Raw genomic sequence first — 24,364 nt, forward strand, 5'->3', positions numbered from 1 at the left:
GACCGCCCTCAGGGCAGCTTGTCATGGGCTCATCCCTCAGTGTGTGTGTGAAGAACGGTGTGTGTGTGCAGCTTGTGCAGGAAATGTTGTAGGTTTGGCAATGGGTTCCTTGTCCAAAATTATGCACCTTCAACCAGTGATTATGGTATTCTGTTATTTGTTCTCAGAGGCTGTGTGTGTGTGTATTTATGTGTGTGCCTGCACATGATTGCATTTAAAAATGTGTGTCTGGTGTCTTTTTATATTTAGTCAAGTTTTGACTAAATATTTTAAGGGCAGACCGGGTAGGCAAAATGAGTTATTTTTGGTCTCATACACCTTTTTGGGGTTGTTGCATTTTTCACACCTTTGAACATCCTGGAATGCATTCAATAATCTGCTTTTGTCATTTTAGACATGTATTCATGTAAATAAAACCATTTTCAAACCGATGTTTTGTTGTTTTTGTCTGTGTTTTATCAAAAAAATCGAAAAAATGGTCAACTTTGGATACTCCGTGCTGGTAAATGTGCGCACATGACATGACCCTTCGCTGTTCAAACTGTGTGGAAATTTCCGTTCTTCAAGATGACGTCATCACCGTTGGGGAATTTCCGTTGACATAGGCACAAAGAGAGAGAATCCGTTCCAACCGAAACCCCGGAATTAATATATGCAAATATATGTAGGTCAAAGGCATTTGGCGCAAGCGCAGTAGACAACTTATCAGTCCCCCGGTGTCAACAAATCCATGACGTTTTCACCGATTCAGCAGCATTTTTCAAAGTTTTGAGCTGCGGAGAACAACCCTAACATTGGAAATGTTCGGCATAGTGGCAAGAAATATCAGAGAAAGATGAACCAGCAGCAGCGAACAGTAGAAGGAAGTAACAACACTCCGAAATGAACCAACATGATCGTATTTGAGCAGACGACATTCTAAGATTCTTGACTCGACGAGGTGGGTTTTGCTTCTTTCTCTTTTCGATCTTGTTTGTTTGACAACGTGATTTATTGCACATCGTTATGTTGTTGTTGTTGTAAGAATGTGTTAGGGTTTGCAGGTAAATGATAAACAGTTTGTGTCTGAAGTATTTTGCGGGTTTCTTGATCCAATTTACTGACCATGCCGCCGCCGCACACCCCCCCCCCCCCCCCCCCTCCCTCCCTCGATCATCTCTGTGATATCGTCTTCACAACCCCTATTTTATTGTTCTTCGCTGGCCAGTCCTTGAGAGCTTACTATGGTGTAACATGTCATCAGTATTCTTTGTCTGGGGTCAGTCAAACTGAGAAGCAGCATCTGAGCGATGTACGACTGACACAGTTTCTGTTTCTGGTCATTGACCGTAGGAAAATAAGTACCCTACTAGAGAGCGTTCTCTAATTCTAAAGGATTGGTTTACACCAGCATGGCTGACCAACCTATCATTGACAGCAATATTGTTGTCAAATCTTTTCCATTAACTAAGGAATAAAAAAAATAGATCCAATTTACTTCACCAAAGAAAAAAAAAGAGTTAAACTAAAGGACTGGGGATGCAACTCATGAATCAAAAGCATAAAGATCACCTGCAAACAGTGCTAGGTTTAGGAAATCTGAAAATGTATACACACACACAGAACACACACACACACACACACAAAACAGACAACAGACAAGAAACAAGCAAATACATAGCAAGTGTGATGAAATAAATTAATTTTAAAAGAAAAATATGAAAAGAAAGAAAGAAAGAAAGAAAATAATTCAGCTAGTTTCAGTATTAGTTCCTGTGTGTATGTGATTGTGTGGTTACTCAAATCCCATAGTAAACTTGACATGTACATTTTGTGATAGGGGCCAATTAATGAATGTCTTTTGTGTGTGTGTGTGTGTTCGTCAACCGACATATGTGGGTACGAGCCGCTGAGGTGGTTGTAAGAAAACCCGCCTGGTTCAGTGGTTGGGGGCTGATTGGGATTTCTGATTTACCAGCCTCGCCAAAAAGTTGAGGTACACCCCATGTAACATGGTCATTTGCAAAATAAAGTACAAGCACTTGTTGACGTTTATATTGAGTCTTAAAATTTGCAGCTTATTACAAACAAAAACCATGGACAGTTGTATCAAATATTAAATCAGTGTTTGTGTATTTATTAGGTTGGAGCAAGGGGAGAGCCAGTCCTCCTGTGGTGGCAGCGAGGAGAAAGATTGACCTGATGGAAAAGTTTGCTAAACAGGAACTACCCTCTTCCACAGCAGAAACATCAGCTTTGCCATCTTCTGACCAACCATAAGAAGATACAGATCTATACTTTGCCATCTTCTGACCCATCACAAGCAGATATGGATACTGGTACTGTGCAACGTCACTCCGCTGACATGTGTTGGGCTTTTGTCAACATTGATCAGCTCAATCTATTGCTGAAAGGTTTATATCCTGTACTGAATGCTTGTCTGATAGCAGTCTGATTATGAAAGAAGGTGATGCATCAGCCCAAGGATTTGCACAGGCCCTGTATCTGGAGTGCATATGAGTGTCCATTCAAGTCTGCAGTTGTTTACTCTTCTCCCGGTGTTTGCAACGCTTCGGGTGGTAAAGTTGCATTTTAAATAATCCGCGTATGACCAAGTTGGTACATGGAAAGGGACATTCAGCTTTACAGAAATTTGCTGCAGTGTTAGGATTGAGCACAGAAATACTGTAATTAAAATGTTGCAACTTTTGAATGGCTTGATAGTTTTGTTCCATTTGTGTATATATAATTATGTAATGTTGTTGATGTTGAAGCATCATTTCTATGCAATGGAATAAGAAATCAGTGCATCCGTTGGGTTTTTATGAGTCTGACAGTTTGGTTCTGATCAATATTTTCATATCAGCACAAACACAGATAATTGACTTTTTTAATGTTTTCATATAATTTTTTTTTAAATCAAAAAAATCTGATAATTTGATTATCAAATCATTTCCCCTTCATAGTTAAAGTGTTATTCTGGTTAAAAAAAACCCACCCCATTAATTCAAGCTCTACTGTGGTACTAGTTTACCGGGGTACTAGTGAGACTCTTTTACATGCTGTTTTCTCTACATGTAATTTGAGACAAAATGTGGTAATTAAAATGTAACTTTTGAATGGCAAGATGGATTTGTTCCAATTTTGTATATGTTGTTTATGATTTGTGAAGCACCATTTCTGTGCATGGAATAAGAATACAGTGGATTCCTTGTGTTTTTATGAGTCCGACAGTTTCGTTTTGATTCATATCTGCACTAACATAGATGAGTTTTCAAATGATTTTTTTAAAAAAAGTCTGGATAATTTGATCGTCAAATCATTTCCCCATCATAGTAAAGTGGTTATTCTTATAAAAACATATCAATTCAGGCTGCACTGTGCTACTAGTTTGAGGTACTGGTTGGAATCTTTCAAATGCTGTTTTCTCTGAATGTAATTTTCAGACAAACATCTGTAATTAAAATGTTGCAACTTTTGAATGGCTTGATGGATTTGTTTCATTTTTGTTTATGTTGTTTATGATTTGTAAAGCGTCAGTTTTGTGTATGGAATAAGAGTTAAGTGCATTGGTTGGGTTTTTATGAGTCTGACAGTTTGGTTCTGATTCATGTTTTCATATCGGTACAAACAAAGATGGCTGTTTTCATATGATGTATATAAAAAAAATCCTGATAATTTGATTGTCAAATCCTTTTCCCTACATAGTAAAGTGGTCATTCTGATAAAAACATATGAATTCAGGGTGCACTGTGCTACTGGTTTTTTTATGTACTGGTTCAAATCTTTAAAATGCTGTTTTCTCTGAATGTAATTTTCAGACAAAACGCTACAATTAAAATGTTGCAACTTTTGAAAGGCTTGATGGATTTGTTCAGTTTTTGTATATGTTGTTTATGAGTTGTACAGCATCAGTTCTGTGTATGGAATAAGAGTTCAGTGCATTGGTTGGGTTTTTATGAGTCTGACAGTTAGGATTTCATGTATTTTTCTTATCAAAACTGAACCGGTAACTGAAAATGCTAAATTAAAATAATATATTGCTTAGAAATGCTTTTCGATACACAGAATTATTAAACACACACATATTGCTGCAAAGAAGAAAAATTGGATCAAAACATGCACTGGTTCACAAACTGCAACATTTTAAAAAAAGCACATTTTATAACGTTTTTCTCACATTTTGGTGAATAAAACCCCCAAAAATTGCTTTTCACTCAAAATTTAAAATGGTTTCCCTTAATTAGGTTATTCTGCTTGCAAAAATCAAACAAGCAGCAAGCTGTTTCCAAAATAAAAATAAAAAGTGCTTGCCTACCCTGTCCCCCCTTAACATCGAGGGGGGATCGAAACGAGGGTCGTGGTGTATGTGCGTGTGTCTGTGTGTGTGTCTGTGTGTGTGTGTAGAGCGATTCAGACTAAACTACTGGACCGATCTTTATGAAATTTGACATGAGAGTTCCTGGGTATGAAATCCCCGAACGTTTTTTTCATTTTTTTGATAAATGTCTTTGATGACGTCATATCCGGCTTTTCGTGAAAGTTGAGGCGGCACTGTCACGCCCTCATTTTTCAACCAAATTGGTTGAAATTTTGGTCAAGTAATCTTCGACGAAGCCCGGGGTTCGGTATTGCATTTCAGCGTGGTGGCTTAAAAATTAATTAATGACTTTGGTCATTAAAAATCTGAAAATTGTAAAAAAAAATAAAAATTTATAAAACGATCCAAATTTACGTTTATCTTATTCTCCATCATTTGCTGATTCCAAAAACATATAAATATGTTATATTCGGATTAAAAACAAGCTCTGAAAATTAAATATATAAAAATTATTATCAAATTTTTTTTTTCGAAATCAATTTAAAAACACTTTCATCTTATTCCTTGTCGGTTCCTGATTCCAAAAATATATAGATATGATATGTTTGGATTAAAAACACGCTCAGAAAGTTAAAACGAAGAGAGGTACAGAAAAGCGTGCTATCCTTCTCAGCGCAACGAATACCCCGCTCTTCTTGTCAATTCCACGTGCACTGCTTTACCACGGGCGGTGGAGTGACGATGCTACGAGTATACGGTCCTGCTGAAAAATGGCATTGCGTTCAGTTTCATTCTGTGAGTTCGATAGCTACTTGACTAAATATTGTATTTTCGCCTTACGCGACTTGTTTGTTGTTGTTGAGAGGGTTGGAAGTGAGCATTTGCCTACTTTTTTTTCCAGTAACTCTGCCATATTCATGTAACTAAAAGAGACACTGTTTATGTGTGAGCATATGGGTGGAGAGGGGGCTCTTGCTTAGTCTTCTCCAGTAACTGCCATATTCATGCTGTGTGTTTGTCAGACCCAGCAGCAGTACAGCAAGCAGACCTGGCAGAGGCTTCAAGGCTCCCTCCGTCACACACAACTCCAGCAAGCTTCACATCCCTGCTCACTTCGTGGTAAGTGTGGCTCTCCTTTTCTTTTATTCTTTTTGTTGCTGTGTCTATGGTCTTTTCACTCTCATGGTCACCTTGTGGGGGAGAGTATTGCATTCCATACTTACTTGTCTTGGAGGGGTGAACATGAAGAACAAAAAGAAGTAGAGGCGACCAATACCATGACTTGATCCTTTTTGTCTCCTCCTTTGAAACCAATGCTATCTGAAAACTAGCAATTTGTTGCTGCAGAACTGACTTTTGACTCTTACTTTAACTAGCAATTTGTTGCTGCAGAACAGACTTTTGACTCTTACTTGAAGTAGCTATTTCTTGCTGCAGAATTGACTGCTTCTTCTTCTTCTTCGTTTATGGGCTAAAACTCCCACGTTCACTCATGTTTTTGCACGAGTGGATTTGTACGTATATGACCGTTTTTACCCCGCCATTCAGGTAGCCATACTCCACTTTCGGGGGAGCAGAATTGACTTTTGATTCTTGTTTCAGCATGAACTGGCGACAGACTTCATCACTCGGTACGGCCTGAACACCGACCAGGCCTCGGCACTGCGCCAGGCTGCCGACATGATGAACAAGGACGCTGACCCTGCATCCTCCCTGCTGCTGATACACGGTGAGCTGGTCGAATGGATAAACAGGTTAAGAATTTGATTGAAGGAAAAAGACCTATGGAGAAGGATGCTTCCCCACCTGTTAACAACGCACCCTCCCCCGAAATTTATTTTTATTTTTAAAAAAATGCATATATATATTAGGTAAATAAAAATAAAAAAAAGAACAAGGTAACAGGTTTACCTGTGTTGTGTGTACAGGTGTGTTTGGGGCAGGTAAAAGTTTCCTGTTGTCGGTCCTGATCCTGTTCCTGGTGGAGGTGTTCCAGCGTAACGACACCTACTGTCCTGGCGTTCCGTTTCCATGGAAACTACTCTTGTCGTCTACCACCAACGTGGCTGTTGACAGGGTGCTGCTGGGGTGAGACGATATGCTTCTTTTTGCATTTTCATTACTTCATTGCTTTAATAATTTTCTGTACTTTTGCAATGAGCACAGTGACTTGAGCTCCACAGAGAAACTCTTGGTGGAAACAGGCCTTCACAAGCTATACAGACTTCAACCCTCATTCTCAACCCAAAGACTTGCCCGATTTTATGAATTTGCTTTTGCAGATTTTTTGTTTTTAACATCTGTAAAGTTACCTACCTGAATACTGTAGTGTACAGTTTATGTAGCTACTGTCACGATTGCTTGCTGACTGTCCCACAGGTTGCTGGAGCTGGGGTTTGAGGACTTTGTGCGTGTTGGCAGCGTGAAGAAGATTGCCAAGCCTGTACTGCCCTACAGGTAATAGTCAGTCCTGTGTATATCAGGCATGGGAATTGTCCGCCGAATGGCGGATTTCCGCCGAATTTTTTTTTTGTTCCGCCGAAAATGCAAAAGTGTCCGCCGAAAAAATAAAGGGGGGAGGCACACAAAAAAAAAGCACCGGTTACTTTGGCCTTTGCGCAAAAGCCCGCGAAAACTTTCCGTACTTTGTTCACGCACTGCTACCGCCCGCCTCAGTTATTGAACTTTTATGTTTCTTCTTCTTCTTCTTTGTACAGTCGTGTTTTTGCACGAGTGGAAATTTACGTGCATGACCGTTTTTACCCCGCCATTTAGGCAGCCATACGCCGTTTTCGGAGGAAGCATGCTGGATATTTTCGTGTTTCTATAACCCACCGAACTCTGACATGGATTACAGGATCTTTTCCGTGCGCACTTGGTCTTGTGCTTGCGTGTACACACGAAGGGGGATAAGCCACTAGCAGGTCTGCACATAAGTTGACCTGGGAGATCGGAAAAATCTTCACACTTAACCCACCAGGCGGCCGCGGCCGGGATTCGAACCCTCGACCTTCCGATTAAGAGGCCGACGTCTTACCACCCCGCCACAGCGCCCGTCACTTTTATGTTTGAAAGTAAACCAGATTGCACAGATTGTGTTACAAGTTACATTTTCCTGTTTGTCTCAACAGATCAATTTTTTTACAAATTTAAACCATATATAATACATGTATTATTTTTTTTTCTTCAAAAGAGCAAAAATTGGTACATTTTTGTACTAAAAACTCTGATTCTAAAAACTGAATTTAATGGCAAACTTGGAGCTCAGATGACACCAGATTGCACCATCTGGGTTCTTTGGAGAAAATTTTTTTCCGGGGGGGCATGCCCCCGGACCCCCCTAGTAAGGCTAGGCGCTTCGCGCCGTCGACTTGACGCTTCGCGTCTTCAGTTATAAATTTTCCGCCTTTTTTACAATTTTTAATTCCCATGCCTGGTATATGTGTGTGTGGAGTGTGCATGCGTGCCTGTGTGTGTGGTGTGTGTGTGTGTGCGTGCATGCCTGTGTGTGTGTGTGTGTGTGTGTGCAGCGTCAAGATCGCTAAGCCTGTACTGTCCTACAGGTAATAGTCCTGTGTGTGTGGAGCGTGCGTGCATGCGTGTGTGCATGTGTTTTGGCAATTTTCTTCGAATTGCCAAGTCTATACTGCCCTAAAGATAAACTCACATGCACACTTACTTGCTCTTTAGTGTGTGTGTATGCGTGCATGTATATATGTGTTTGTGTGTGTGACAGAGAGAGAGAGACAGACAAGATTGGTGCCTGTGGTCATTTTCATTCAAAGTGAACTCTGTCAGGATTTAGTGTTTTATGCAGCATGTAATGTTGTGTTGCAGTGTCCATGCGGGTGGCAGCGAGAGTCAGGAGCTGAAAGATCTGCAGGAGATGCTGAAAAGTCAGGACATCACTCCCGCCGAGAAACAGTCAGTCTTTCTGCAAAACTCATTTCCATCTTCAAAACATACTCATGTTCACATTCACAAGCACATACACACACACACATGCGCATGCACATACACACACACACACACACACACCACCCACACCACACACACACACACACACACACACACACACACACACAACACAGACACACATGTGCAGACTTACACACTCCCCATCAGTCACAATAAAACAATTTCTTTTCCATTCAAAGACAGCGTGCTTCTGACTGATTTTTTTTTATCTTTCTATATATATGCGTAATTGAGCTTACATACCCCTCACAGTTTGAGTGTGATGAGAATAATGTTTTAAATGGTGGTGCTGGAGACGTGGATAATGACACTGGTGTCATGTTACAGCTGTGTGAGGAAGAGCATTGAGAGACACCGACTGGGGGAGAACAGAAAGGTCAGTATCTGTACAGGGGGAAAGTATGCACTGATTTCAGCCTTTTGTTCTCTCACCACTACCCTTTTTACTTTCAATCTTCCTGCTGTTTTCTACATGGACATTACAAAATTGTTACTGTTACTTTTGATGTCTCAGATGTTGTATTAACAGTTGATCTTTTCTCCTGAAACTGTTCATCCATTAAAACATTGTTTTATATCCTATGACATGTTGATAAAAAAAATAATAATGTCAATATTATCAAACTCCTCTGAACATTGACGTGGCTGACTTAAGCAAGAAACTTGTGAACATCTGTCGTTGTGAATCATTGTCATAGAATTCAGAAACATGATCATGAAAAAGAACGTAAAATGTTGAAGACCAGGGCTGAAGGGCACAAGAAATGTTCTAACCGGATGGGAGCCAGCCCTTGGATCGGATTGGTTGATATGAAGGTTGTGGTTTCAACCAATCTGACATCGCAGCTGGCTACCACCCAGTTGGTAAGTTTCTCGTGCACATCAGCACTGTTGTGTTGAGAACAGCTGCATTTGTGTTTTTGAACAAGACAAGAAAGGCTTGTTGGTCTACGCCAAGCAGTGTCTATAGCCTGTAACGGTGAACTTTGAGGTGATATTGTGTGAATGTGGCCACGAAGTGAGTCAGAGTGGTGTGTGTGTGTGTGCAGCATCTGGGAGCGGTGCGGGTGGTGGGGGTGACCTGTGCAGCTTGCACGTTTCACTGCCTCCACAACATGCAGTTCCCTGTGAGTGCTTGAGTTGTCTCCCCTGTCTAGAACTGTAATAGCTAACAGCTATCTGTTTCGACAACATGCAGTTCCCTGTTGTTTTTGTTATATACATGTATTTGTTTTACAATGAACAGTCAAGTGAGTGTGCACGTGTGTGCATGCACTATCATCAGTGGGCATAAAAGACATCTTTTCTTCTGAGTTTAATGAGTCTGATACATGAGGTCTGGTGTGCCATCTATGGACATACTTGCATGCAGTTAACATTTGTTGAAATAGACTTTTTGCATTCATTTGTAAAACATTTTTTGCAATTTCTCTGAAAATGGAAAATTTGGCAGTGACTGAGATTTAGCAGTAAAGCTTTACAGTAAGATTTTCAACTTTGTGTGTGTGTATGTGCATGCATATGCATGTGTGTGTGTGTGTGTGTGTGTGTGTGTGTGAATAATGCATGTGTGTTTCTGACAGTGCGTTTGTGTGTGTGGTGGTGTGTTTGTGGCACTGTGTGTGTTGGACAGATCTGATAAACAAACGGAAGTAAACGCTCTAAACAGCGCTGTGCCTCATTTGTTTAAGATTGACGTGTGTGTTACAGTTTGTGGTGCTGGACGAGTGCAGTCAGATGACAGAGCCGGCCTCCCTGCTGCCCATCGCTCGCTTTGCCTGTGACAAACTGGTGCTGGTGGGCGACCCCAAGGTGGGTCACACTGACGCTACCTGCTATTTACATCTAAATTTTATTCACACACTGCACAATTTTTATTTCAGTGGAACCCCCCTTTTAAGACCTCCAAAAATCTGGTAAATGAGCAGAGGTTATGAACAAAATAATCTCTGAAAGCAGGGTCTTAAAAAGAAAGTAGTCTTGAATTGGAGGGGGTCTTAAAAGGGGGTTCCACTGTAGTCGGAACAAATTTGTTTAGTATAGGTCTCCGTTCAGACTTGTATAGGATTTCATAATCATCGGCGGAACAAGAGAGTTTAGAAATGGGCTGTACCTTACACAGGATCTGTGCTATGCCTGATGTTGAGAAAACATTTTGGATGTTGAGGTCCATGCAGAAACACCTAAAGCTGACCAGCGGGGATCTTGGGGTGGTTGCTAGATGTAAACATTGTCATATACCTATCATCAGAGGCACAGTTAAAACAGGTGGCCCGGCCATGCTAGCTTCTGTGTGTGATGTGATCTGTTTGTGTGTGTGAGTGTGTGTTGGACATGATGTGATATGACGTGTCGACGTTGCACAGACATGGGAATTGTCCGCCGAACGGCGGATTTCCGCCGATTGTTTTTACATTTAGTCAAGTTATGACTAAATGTTTTATTTTTTGTTCCGCCAAAAAAATAAAGGGGGGAGGCACACAAAAAAAGCGCCGGTTACTTTTGCCTTTGCGCAAAACCCCGCGAAAACTTTCCGCACTTTGTTCACGCACTGCTATTGCCCGCCTCAGTTACTTGAACTTTTATGTTTGAAAGTAAACCAGATTGCACAGATTGTGTTACAAGTTACATTTTCCTGTTTGTCTCAACAGATCAATTTTTTTAACAAATTTAAACCATATAATACATGTAAATATTTTTTTCTTCAATAAAGCTAAAATTGGTACTAAAAACTCCGATTCTAACAACAGAATGCACCATCTGGGTTCTTTGGAGAAAAAAAATTTTCCGGGGGGGGGCTTGCCCCCGGACCCCCCTAGTAAGGCAAGGCGCTTTGCGCCGTCGATTTCACGCTTCGCGTCTTCAGTTATAAATTTTCAGCCTTTTTTACAATGTTCAATTCCCATGCCTGTTTGCAGCAACTGGACCCCACACTTCAGGGTTCCTCGGCAGCTCACAGGGCGGGCCTGGAGCAGACCTTGTTTGACAGACTCATCAACATGGTGAGCTGCAGACACTGTAACGCTTTCACCCTGTATCTTTAGAGTTATAACCTTGTTTGACAGACTCATCAACATGGTGAGCTGCAGACACTGCAAAGCTTTCACCCTGTATCTTTAGAGTTATAACCTTGTTTGACAGACTCATCAACATGGTGAGCTGCAGACACTGCAAAGCTTTCACCCTGTATCTTTAGAGTTATAACCTTGTTTGACAGACTCATCAACATGGTGAGCTGCAGACACAGCAAAGCTTTCACCCTGTATCTTTAGAGTTATAACCTTGTTTGACAGACTCATCAACATGGTGAGCTGCAGACACTGCAAAGCTTTCACCCTGTATCTTTAGAGTTATAACCTTGTGTGACAGACTGCTCCCATGGGGTCGCCTTCACGCGGCGGGAGCGTTTAAACAGAGCTACCCCACCCCTTTACTTCTCTTCTTTTGTCTTATTTCTGCCTTACCAGTCCTTTCACCTATACAGTCGAACCCACTTAAAACGAACACGCTAGTTACGAATTTTGACTTATAACGTATTAGTTTTAAGTTCCCAACTGAATACCTCTTTCTTCATGCTTAAAAAAAATGCTTAAAACGAATTCTTTATAACGAATTTATGCTTATAACGAGCACTTTTTGGATTCCCAAGCATGCATAATGTCTGTAATTTACTCACGCTTATGACGAAATCTTTAAACTCGTCCCGAGATCGACATATCATGGGAATTTGAGAAGTTTGAATACATGTGTCAAAGTCTTCCCTTGCGTCGACTGCTTGAACCATTGCTCAACCGATCACTGAATAAAGTTAAACTGATTACACTGTACTCACAAAACAATTTAGAATCAAAGTGATTGATAGCTCAGACACTGAACATGAATGACTGACTGACGTTTATTTCCTTCGCGAATACCAAAAACGAAACATCAATGTTTAGAAGAAGAAGAAGAAGCCATTGCCAAAAAATATAGATGCCAGAGTGGTTTCCCTTGGACAAGGGAAACCACACTCTCAACGTTTGCGTTCGCCGGTTCGCGATAGTTTATCAGTCAGTCAGTGCTTTCGATTTGGATTTGAACATCATGTTGCAACAAAAACAAAAAAAACTAAATTGGCCAAGGTTTGCTACCTGTCGCCAAGGTAAGTGATTCCGGACAAATGATAGGAACACCGCGAATGTGGACAGTGTCAGTGTGTGCGTGTGTGTGACCAAAAACGTAACAACTGGATGAAACATCTCGTTACATCTGTGTGCTCACTCTCACTCAAACTCAACAATCATCACTCAACATGAGACACACATGAACATGTAACTGAATATGTCACTTTATTGTCTAAACGTGAAGCAGCATGAAAGTTGCGAAAGAAACAAATTGAAACACCATAAAATGTACAAGACTTTAAAAAAAAAATAAAAAAAAAAAAAAAAAAAATCAATCAATTTTCTTAATACGAATTTTGGTTAAGACGAACTTTTTTTCCGATCCCCAGTGATTCGTCTTAAGCGAGTTCGACTGTATTTCCTTCCAAGAAAACAATCCCTACTATTCCCTGCAGTTTTCCAATTCTTTTCTTGTCTTATTTCTACCTGACTGGATCCATCACCTTTATTTCACTTACCAAAAGTCTTCTTTTCCACATCCTTATTTCTCTGCACCCCGCATGTCGTAAGAGGCGACTAACGGATTCTGTTTCTCCTTTTACCCTTGTTAAATGGTTCTCGCATAGAATATAGTCAATGTTTGTAAAGATTTTAGTCAAGCAGTATGTAAGAAATGTTTAGTCCTTTGTACTGGAAACTTGCATTCTCCCAGTAAGGTCATATATTGTACTACGTTGCAAGCCCCTGGAGCAATTTTTTTATTAGTGCTTTTGTGAACAAGAAACACTTAACAAGTGGCTCTATCCCATCTCCCCCCTTTCCCCTATCCCATCTCCCCCCTTTCCCTCGTCGCGATATAACCTTCGTGGTTGAAAACGACGTTAAACACCAAATAAAGAAAGAAAGTGTGACAGACTCATCAACATGGTGAGCTGCAGACACTGTAACGCTTTCACCCTGTATCTTTAGAGTTATAACCTTGTTTGACAGACTCATCAACATGGTGAGCTGCAGACACTGCAAAGCTTTCACCCTGTATCTTTAGAGTTATAACCTTGTTTGACAGACTCATCAACATGGTGAGCTGCAGACACTGCAAAGCTTTCACCCTGTATCTTTAGAGTTATAACCTTGGCCCTTATTCAGCATTTACCTTAAAATGATCACAAGTTGACAAAAACAAGATGACTATTTATGCAAGGATTGCGGTAATCATTATTGTCACAGATCTGACTAGTCATTGTTCTACGAGGCTGTGATCTGTGTCAAATGTCATCTTTTGGTCATTCTTCTTCTTCTTCTGCGTTCGTGGGCTGAAACTCCCACGTACACTCGTGTTTTTTGCACAAGTGGAATTTTACATGTATGACCGTTTTTTACCCCGCCATTTAGGCAGCCATACGCCGTTTTCGGAGGAAGCATGCTGGGTATTTTTGTGTTTCTATAACCCACCGAACTCTGACATGGATTACGGGATCTTTTTCGTGCATACTTGGTCTTGTGCTTGCGTGTACACACGGGGGTGTTCGGACACCGAGGAGAGTCTGCACACAAAGTTGACTCTGAGAAATAAATCTCTCGCCGAACGTGGGGACGAACTCACGCTGACAGCAGCCAACTGGATAGAAATCCAGCGCGCTACCGACTGAGCTACATCCCCGCCCATCTTTTGGTCAAAAATACAATGTAGTCTTGGCCAGACACCTAGATAAGTTTTAGTCTGCCTCTGACGGGGCATGGCTCAATCCAAACATTGACCTTTATGTGTGTGAGAGGTATACTAAGTGACAGGTATTGTTGTTGAAGGGCCACGACCCGGTGATGCTGAGGACGCAGTACCGGTGCCACCCGGTGATCAGCGCTGTGTCTAACTCTCTCTTCTACCACAGCCAGCTGAGGGACGGAGTGACCGCTCTTGACAGGGCACCCATTCTGGTGGGTTGCTTCCCCTTCCTGAGATATAATCACTTTGGGATATTTATAGATCCTGTAAATATAGCACACCCACGACAACCCCCACCCACCCCCGTTCTGGTTGGCTGCTTCCCCTTCCTGAAATACAATCACTTTGGGACATTTACAGAAGGTCTTGTAAATATAGTGGTACCTACCATGTGAGGCCACTTAGATGAGAGACTACCTCAGTTGAGATAACGCTATATGTTGCCATGCGGACTGTTACCTTAGCCAAAGAATCCCTCAGAAAGGACAACTGCTTTGAAGGGACACTATTGGCTGGTCTAAGGGTGGTACTGTTCGGACAGATATCTGGACAATTCTGTTGATGTGGAGTAATTAGCTCACAGTTTGTTGGGGACAGTGTAGATTCATGAATTAAAAATGTAATGTACAAATTGCCCTTTTACAACTTGACGAATACAGTCTTCAAACCGATGTTTCAAATTACCTTTTCACTAAATGATTGCAGGATGTGTTCCCCACGATGTGTTTCTACGACGTGTCCACCGGCCAAGAGCAGACGGACTGGAGCGGGAGTTATGTGAATGAGGCGGAGGCGCAGTTTGTGTCGTTGCTGCTGGCGGTGGTGATGGCACGGGGACTGCAGGCCCACAGTGTGGGCGTCATCACGCTGTACAAGGCACAGGCACGCCGCATCATAGACATACTCAGGAACTATGGGTACATAACACACACACACACACATACACACTACAAGGCTCAGGCATGCCGCATCATAGATATTCTCAGGAACTACGGGTAAATACTGAAAAGATTATTTGGTATATACACTCACACACATAAGCATGTACATTTCCAAGTTGGCGGGGAGCTTGACGTTATGATTCTGTTGTGTGTGTTGTCATTCAGGTGTGACACACAGCGTGAACTGAGCGGTGTCCAGGTGTCGACAGTGGACGCCTTTCAGGGCGGGGAGAGAGACGTGATGATTCTGTCTACTGTGCGTACCGGCAGTCTGGGATTCATCGACAGCGACAAGTCAGTGAATAGTTGTCTTTTCTCTCTTCTCAGTGGATGTTTTGCTTCTCTCTCTTCTGCTTTAAACATAACTCTACAGTTGATGACCATTCAGTCTTTTTTTTGCTTACAAAAAAAATCACAGTTGAAAGCTATTCAAACTTCTTTTTCAAGTCAGACTCTTTCTCATTTCTTCTTGTGGACCGTCAAAGGGAGCCACAGATCTTTGATATTTCATTTTGAAATTTATTTTAGAGTTAGTTTTACCTTGAACTATGCTTATTTTGATTTAATTATAATACATTCTGCAGTTTATTTTAATTTTTTAATGAATTCTTTATTATATGGAATTTTATTCTGCATTTTGAATGTGTGATGTGCAGACGTATGAATGTGGCCTTGACACGAGGTCGGCACCACCTGCTGATTGTGGGTCACCAGCGTAATCTCCAAGGCAACAAGCGATGGGCACAGGTCATCAGTCATTGTCAAGGTGACCTTTACCTTTCTTTCACCTGCAGTACTCTTTTACTTTTCTCACCATCAAAACTTCAAATCAGGAAGAAGAGGAAGTCCCGAGATAGAGGGAGGTTACAGTGTAGATATTGAAACAAGAAGGGCAAAGCCCATACGACTCACATGCTTTACACATTTTTCCTACCAAAATACATGTGACCTTGACCCAAGGTCAAGGTCATCCAAGGTCATGCAACACAAAGCTGTTAATTCAAGACATAGGAAGTACAATGGTGCTTATTGGCTCTTTCTACCATGAGATATGGTCACTTTTAGTGGTTCACTACCTTATTTTGGTCACATTTCATAAGGGTCAAAGTGACCTTGACCTTGATCATATGTGACCAATCATGATGAAAGCATAACATGTGCCCCACATAATTTTTAAGTTTGAAACAGTTATCTTCCATAGTTCAGGGTCAAGGTCACTTCAAAATATGTATACAATCCAACTTTGAAGAGCTCCTGTGACCTTGACCTTGAAGCAAGGTAAACCAAACTGGTATCAAAAGATGGGGCTTACTTTGCCCTATATATCATATATAGGTGAGGTATTGAATCTCAAAAACTTCAGAGAAAATGGGAAAAAAATTGAAAAATAGCTGTTTTTTAGGCAACATTTATGGCCCCTGCGACCTTGACCTTGAAGCAAGGTCAAGATGCTATGTATGTTTTTTGGGGCCTTGTCATCATACACCATCTTGCCAAATTTGGTACTGATAGACTGAATAGTGTCCAAGAAATATCCAACGTTAAAGTTTTCCGGACGGACGGACGGACGGACGTCCGGACGGACGGACGGACGGACGGACGGACGACTCGGGTGAGTACATAGACTCACTTTTGCTTCGCATGTGAGTCAAAAAAGGCCTCAAAAGAGAGGACATTTTTATTCTCAGATTAGTTTCATTGGAATTTTTATTTCCTGCAAAAGGAACAAAGGTTCTGTTTGTATCAGAGCTTTTAATACATTTGTCTAAATGTCATTTTTTCAAGTACGAAAGGGATACTTTTGAAGTATGCTTCAGCACCTGTTAACACATACATATATTTGGGTCAAGGTTAGGCCGCCGACAGGCACGGTCCGCCTCAGCTCTGCTATATTTTCGTCTGTTTTCTTGCTTCTTGTGGCGTTTGTGACCCTATTTGACTGTCACGTTGTGTATGAAGTGTTTGTCAACATGTTCAGTCTACCTATCCAAGTGACTTTCCACCTCAAGGTACTGTTTCTCATTTTCTTCTGGTCACGGCTGCAATGGCTCAGCAATTTTGGTCAGCCGCCATGTCAACAAGCCTCGTCGGGCCCATGCACCGCACGTGCCGCCGCCGCCGCGCTCACCGCCAATGCTCGGTGCATTTACACCCGTGTTGAGTTGCTTCGCCTGGGTTCATCGGTGCGTGCGGACTTGGAGCTTTCGGTGATCTCTCGCTTGAAACAACTGAGCATTGGTCGTAGTCTGCCACGTCGCCGCTCGTGCCGTGGTGGTGCCAGAAGGCGTATCAAGGTCATTGCCTCCAGTCCACTGCCATTGTCTACCGTCGACTCTGTTCCACCCTTCTGCGACTTTGCTATCTCACCCCCATCACCACCCTCCGGCGTTAACACTGGCAATCTCATCCACGTCACCACCACGCATAACAGAGACAATCTTCGCTCCCCCCACCTCTCGCTCGCTGTCTTCAACGCTCAAGCTCTTGGTACCAGGAGTGATAAGCGCTCGGCCATCAACTTTTTCATCGATGACCACCACGTTGACGTCTTTGCCGTGTGTGAGACCTGGTTTCAGCCCGTCGGCGACGAAGCTAAGTGCCGGGACGTGGCTCCCCCCGGTTACCGCACCCTCTCCTTCCCCCGCTCGACACGTGGGGGTGGGCTCGCCTTTATCGTGTCAGAGCACCTCATGCAGTTTGCCACCACCAGGACTGACTTCCCCTTTCAGCATCAGTCCTTCGAACTTGCTCAACTCACACTCACCCTCCCCCATCACACCTTCCACCTCCTGTGTCTGTACCGCCCACCTCCCAGCCCTAAGAATCGCCTCAAAGACTCTATGTTCTTCGACGAATTTGGTGAACTTGCAGCCTACTGTAACAATCTCAATGGCGTCTACGTCATCACCGGCGACTACAACTTTTACTACGACCAACCCACTCATCCTTCTACTGCCAAGATCGTCGATGTGCTTGACACTTTTGGTTTGATCCAGGCTGTCCGCGGTCCTACACACACACGTGGACACACGCTCGATTGGTTTGTCCATCGCGCTGATCAGCAAGTGCTAGACACTATCACGATCGATCAAACTCTTCCTTCCGATCATTACTGTGTCTTAGCTCAGCTCCACCTCACTCGTCCTCCTCCTCGCCAAGTCTTCGTCCAAGCTAGGAACTTAAATGCCGTAGACTTGAGTGTGTTTGAGTCTGACCTTAAGTCACGACTAGCCGTGTCTCCTCCTTCGTCCGCTGACGAACTTGATAAACTGTTGTTAGCTCTTCTTGATCAGCATGCTCCTGCTTCCAGCCGCCGCGTCTCTCACCGTCCTCCGTCGCCTTGGTACTCGTCCGCTGCGCCTCAGTTGCAAGATGCCAAGCGTGAGAGACGTAGAGCAGAGAGACAATGGTTGAAATCAGGCCTGACTGTTCATAAGCAGATTTTTCAAGTTGCCAACAAAGCAGTCACTAGCATCGTTCACGCAGCCAAGACTGCATTTTACAATGTCAAAATACTCGCATGCTCTTCTTCAAAACAGTTGTACGACATCACTAACACTCTTCTTGGTAAATCTGACTCGTCTCCACTTCCCTCTGAGATTCCTTCTTCTCGTCTTCCTCAGGCTTTCTCCGACTTCTTTGACAGCAAGATTTCCACACTCCGCCAGTCTCTTGACGCTCTCCCCCCCACCCAGTCCCCCATCCCTGACCCCTCCTATTCTGGCCCTGCCTTCTCCTCATTTCAGCCTGTTACCGAAAGCACAGTCAGAAAAACTATCATGCACGCCGGCATCAAAACATGCGAACTTGACCCCCTTCCCGCCTCTATCCTCACTCACTGTCTAGATACTCTCCTCCCGCATTTCACCTCCGTCATCAACGCCTCTCTCTCATCTGGGTCCTTTCCTGCCATTTTCAAATCCGCTATCCTCCGACCTCTTCTCAAGAAACCTTCCTTGGATCCTGAAAATCTGAAGAACTACAGACCAGTGTCTAATCTCTCATTTCTCTCCAAAATAACAGAAAAAATCGTACTCTCCCAGCTTTTGGACCATCTTGAAGCCAACCACCTTCTCTACTGCAATCAATCTGCCTATCGCTCTGGACACTCGACGGAAACCGCTCTACTGAAAATTAGCAACGACATACTGACTGCACTCGACAACAACGACGTCTGCCTTCTCTCTCTGCTGGACCTGAGCGCGGCATTTGACACTATTGATCATGCCGTGCTCTTGTCCCGCCTTCAAAACTCTTTTGGCATTTCTCAGTCTGTCCTTTCTTGGTTTCAGTCCTATCTCACCGATCGCTACCAGTCTGTCTCTGTGAACGGCCTATCTTCCTCTGCTTCTCCTCTACAGTACGGTGTGCCCCAGGGCTCCGTCCTGGGGCCTATTTTGTTCGTCCTTTACACCCAACCCATCCCTTCAATTGCCGCTCACCACTTTCTCTCTCACCACAGCTTCTCCGACGACAACCAACTCTATCTCTCTGGACCTATCTCTGACCTCCCTCGCCTCATTGCCTCCACCCAGTCTTGTATCACCGACCTCAAGGCGTGGATGGACCTGAATAAGCTGAAGCTTAATGAGGAGAAAACCGAAATGATTCTTGTCTCTCCTAAAAAACATCTCAATCATCCTTCTCTTCCCTCGTCTGTCGATCTCAATGGTTCTTCTATTGCTCTTTCTCCTGCTGTCCGCAACCTAGGTGTCACTCTTGACCAGTCCCTGTCCTTCCATCAGCATGTTGCCAATGTCTGTCGCACTTGCTTCTTTGAAATCCGCCGCATCTCCTCCATCCGTCATCTCCTCACTGAGGATGCCACTAAAACTCTGCTCTGCGCCTTTGTCCTATCCCGACTCGATTATTGCAATTCCATTCTATCTGGCTCTCCCAACTACATCATCGAAAAGCTTCAGCGTGTTCAGAATCATGCCGCCCGCCTCATCTTTCGTTCTTCCAAGCATGACCACATCACCCCTCTTCTTCAAACCCTACACTGGCTGCCTGTTCAACAGAGGATTCAGTTCAAGATCTCCACACTCTGCTTCAGAAACTTTGATCTATCGTCCCCTAGCTATCTTTCTGACCTTCTTGATGTCTACTCCCCCTCTCGCTCCCTAAGATCCTCCGCAGACACCCGCCTTTTTAGGATACCATCAGCACGCACCAAAACATATGGCCAGCGCACCTTCTCCTACCAGGCCCCATCCATCTGGAACCAACTCCCGCATTCACTCAGGCACTCCACATAGATCTATGCAATCATTCAAAACCTCACTCAAAACACACCTCTTCCCTCACTAGTCCGTTAATGACCACACATCACCCTCTCCTGCTGGTCCTTGATCTGTCTCTTTCTTTCTCCTTCTTCTTCCCTTTCCAGCTCTATTCTTCTTCTCTCAACAAACTTTATGTATCCAATACTTTATTTATTTATTTACGACTGTTTTTCCGTCTAGAATGCATGTGCCTGTAGTTGGTATGAGTGAGTGCGTCGCGTTCTCGCTGTGCGCCTGTCTGTGAGTGTATGAGTCCTTGTCGATTTGTGTTTCGTATAATGTTCACTATGTATTTTATATTTTGTAAGCGCCTAGGGCTATATTTAGATTAGGCGCACAAATGTTCATAATAATAATAATAATAATAATATACTCTCCCTGCCTTGTTCTCTGTCTCTCTCTCTCACTCACTCACATGCTCACGCTCACACGCACACTGTCTCACTCTGTGTCTCATTCTCATCATGTGTACCATTTTGTGTGTGTCAGCGGTGGAAGGCGGGATCACGTCGTCAGTAGCTGCCAGCAGGAAACTTCAAGCTGTGTTGGACAGTGTCGCTGACCATGATGTCACTGAAGCCACCGATGGGGTCACCGGTGATCACGTCATCGAGACGACTGAAGACAAGATTGGCTGTGTGACACTCACAGATAGTGGTGACGATGCTACTGACGTCGGCAGTGGACGTAGAGTTGACCTTCATTCAGGGGACAGAATCTTGCACTGTCAGAGACCGGAGCACGTGCAACATGCCTCTGATACACTGTGCACTCACTCCCCACCACTGAGTCACCAGGGATCCAGAGAGGAAGGCAGTGGCCGCTATGAGGCAGACATGAGTCAGGAAGGGGGAGGTGGTGGAGGGTGGAAGTCTCGCCCCTCCCGAGTGAAGCCCTTGGTGGTTGACGAGGACAATGAGGGTGAGGACGGGGGTTCTTCAGACGACTGCTTGCCTGATGGCTTGTGATATCTTTATTTGAATTTGTACAAATCCAAAAACAGACGACTGCTAGCGCTCTAAAATTCACACTCAAAAAACAAGAATGGTGAATTATTGGAACGTTAGTTTTGAGACAGTAACGTTTTTTGTCACAAATTATATATTCTAAGAACTTACCATTTTTGTTTTTGATTTTGAAATTGTAGAGATTGACATGTTGGCCTGACAACACTTCTTTCTTAATGGGGCTAATTGGCCAAGTATTGTGAATTAAGTAGTGTGTGTGCTCGCTTGTCAATGACCTGAATGCTACCAGGTTAGGGGAGGGACCGGTGTCCCAAGTGTCATGACGTGTGTCACAAATACACGTCACACAAAGTCTTTACTTCTGTCAACATGAATGAAACTGATGGTCCATATTGAGTTTTGAAAAGAATTATAAATACCAAACAACTTTCAATAAAGGTAACGGCTTTTGAACTGCAAGGGCTGCGTGTTGCTGTTTCTGGACTGAAATGTGTCTTTTCTTTGTGCTTAATATTATTTTGTTTGGACCTAGCTATTGATGTGTACATTGTTGTTAAACAGTTGTTTGTTGTATGTTTACCAGGGTTTGCTAGTGTGTGATAGGGTTCGTGTCCGTCTGCAGATGTTAGTTTCTTTGTTAGTCCTGTGTTGACAACTCTTCGACAAGCGCTTAGAACTGTACCCACGGAATACGCGCTATATAAGCTTCATATTGATTGATTGATTGATTATTGTGCATTGAACAGTATTTTTAAAAGTTGTGATAAAAATAGGTTTAGTCTCGTTTTGTTCTTCAAATGTAAAGTTCCCAGTTTGTGAAATTAATTTTGCATTGTTATTTTTTTCAAAACGTCCCTTTTCCATGTGGGAAATTGGCACAGGTCCACGCTGACCTAAATTCATGAGCATCCTTGAACAAATTCAATAGCCTGGCTGCTTATTTTGCTGAGTGGGATGTTTTTGTTTTGCTGAATTATTTTTGAAACCGACATCTATATCTACCTGCAAAATAAATGGATAAAAACTATTCCTGATATGCACAGATTTTGGTTGCATGACCAAGAGTACGGCTGTATTCAGCCCACATTAAAGCCTGCACAGATGTGTGATTTGATTTGATTGTTGTTGCTTTTTGGGTCCAGCGGACCATATAGGCCAAATCAGGACCCCGTTTGTGTGATTGTGAACAGGATCATTTACTGTACAGATGAAACGTATCTTTACATTTGAAGACACGTGTATGTGAAGATTGTCTTATGTTGTCAAAGCTGTCATGTGTAAACGTTAGTTGTTTTGTACCAGTGACATGTACATAACCAGGTGCTGTGGAGATCTGTGTGTGAGCGTGAAAACTTTGAACCAAGTTTTTCAATACAATCAAAGCATGAATCTGTGACATGTGTGAATGGGAAATGCACGAGTTAATTGTAAAAGAGTATCAGTTTATGACTCAGAAACTTGTGTGTTTCCAGATATCTATTCTGAATCGGTCTCGACAAAGGCCCTTGATGTAATGCTGTCGAGTCGTGGATGTGTGTGTGAGTGGGTGTGTGTCATTGCGTTCGTGAGTGTATGCTGGTATGTGTGCATTCTGAAAACTCCTCATTCTGTTTCACTGCCAACATAAACACAAGCTCTCTCTGAATCGCCCACATTCATGCATGTTGTGATAAGACAAACATATGAAAATACCTTTATTGTCAAATTCAGCAACATCAAATATACACACACAAAACTTTCAACAAAAGAACCACTGACCATGTGAACACAATACTGGTACATGTACACTCCACATTCCAATCAAATCCGCCCAAAGCAAGAATCAAACTTTCTACTTCGTTGAATGTCATTAAAGAACATGTACAAGTAAAAAATTACTAGTGCAGAAACGGATCAAGTAGAAAGTTCTAAACAAGTCCTCGGACGGCCATACTATTCCATACTTAATCTATAATCATCATCACTTTTTTCCAACTAAACTCAAAAAGGGACCAATACACACACTCTGTCATGAGCAGGAGAGAGCTGTTTTTGTCAAGCTCACAGTTCAGGGAGGATACTACTCTGTCTACCTTGAGGGCTTCCCCGTTCGTTGAAGGCTCTATCTGGCCAACTGGCTCTTTCTTTATTTGGTGTTGAAGGTCGTTTTCAACCACGAAGGTTATATCACGACAGGGAAAGGGGGGAGATGGGATTTCTTTCTTTCTTTGGTGTTTAATAATAATAATAATAATGTAAACTTATAGAGCGCTTACCTAGAAGCTCCAAGCGCTTAACAATGACATTACTATACACATGTACAAAACCACAATACAAGCATTAAGACACAAAAAGAACAGGAGTACAAAAGCAAATTCATCGTTTAAATCCATGCAGTCACAAACAAACACACGCATGCGCATGCACATACGCGTGCGCATACACACACATGCTATCACCACACACATGCACAGATACACATTCACACAGATCAGGCATGGGAATTGTCCGCCGAATGGCAGATTTCCGCCGAATTTTTTTTTTGTTCCGCCGAAAATGCAAAAGTGTCCGCCGAAAAAATAAAGGGGGGAGGCACACAAAAAAAGCACCGGTTACTTTGGCCTTTGCGCAAAAGCCCGCGAAAACTTTCCGTACTTTGTTTACGCACTGCTACCGCCCGCCTCAGTTATTGAACTATTATGTTTGAAAGTAAACCAGATTGCACAGATTGTGTTACAAGTTACATTTTCCTGTTTGTCTCAACAGATAAATTTTTTTACAAATTTAAACCATATATAATACATGTAAGCAAAATTTGGTACATTTTTGTACTAAAAACTCTGATTCTAAAAACAGAATTTAATGGCAAACTTGGAGCTCAGATGACACCAGATTGCACCATCTGGGTTCTTTGGAGAAAACAAATTTCCGGGGGGGCATGCCCCCGGACCCCCCTAGTAAGGCTAGGCGCTTCGCGCCGTCGACTTGACGCTTTGCGTCTTCAGTTATAAATTTTCCGCCTTTTTTACAATTTTCAATTCCCATGCCTGACAGATACACATTCACACACACGCACACACACCCCCA

The 24,364-nt window shown here is 42.7% G+C and overlaps 1 protein-coding gene across 1 annotated transcript in view; it reads left to right on the forward strand.

Moving 5' to 3' along the window:
* Positions 1–23,251, forward strand: part of LOC138954389 (uncharacterized) — a 32,604-nt gene extending 9,353 nt beyond the window's left edge. Inside the window, exons 12-25 of the mRNA XM_070326256.1 lie at positions 5,323–5,419; positions 5,903–6,029; positions 6,229–6,388; positions 6,680–6,757; positions 8,138–8,224; positions 8,606–8,654; positions 9,328–9,405; positions 9,989–10,090; positions 11,197–11,280; positions 14,188–14,316; positions 14,810–15,021; positions 15,211–15,339; positions 15,702–15,811; positions 20,820–23,251. Of these exons, the coding sequence (XP_070182357.1) occupies positions 5,323–5,419; positions 5,903–6,029; positions 6,229–6,388; positions 6,680–6,757; positions 8,138–8,224; positions 8,606–8,654; positions 9,328–9,405; positions 9,989–10,090; positions 11,197–11,280; positions 14,188–14,316; positions 14,810–15,021; positions 15,211–15,339; positions 15,702–15,811; positions 20,820–21,298 (1,921 nt within the window). The 3' untranslated portion in view covers positions 21,299–23,251. The remainder of the gene's footprint in view (positions 1–5,322; positions 5,420–5,902; positions 6,030–6,228; positions 6,389–6,679; positions 6,758–8,137; positions 8,225–8,605; positions 8,655–9,327; positions 9,406–9,988; positions 10,091–11,196; positions 11,281–14,187; positions 14,317–14,809; positions 15,022–15,210; positions 15,340–15,701; positions 15,812–20,819) is intronic.
* Positions 23,252–24,364: the final 1,113 nt, after the last annotated feature.

This window comes from Littorina saxatilis, linkage group LG2 (genome assembly GCF_037325665.1).
Source record: "Littorina saxatilis isolate snail1 linkage group LG2, US_GU_Lsax_2.0, whole genome shotgun sequence".
Taxonomy (NCBI): domain Eukaryota; kingdom Metazoa; phylum Mollusca; class Gastropoda; order Littorinimorpha; family Littorinidae; genus Littorina; species Littorina saxatilis.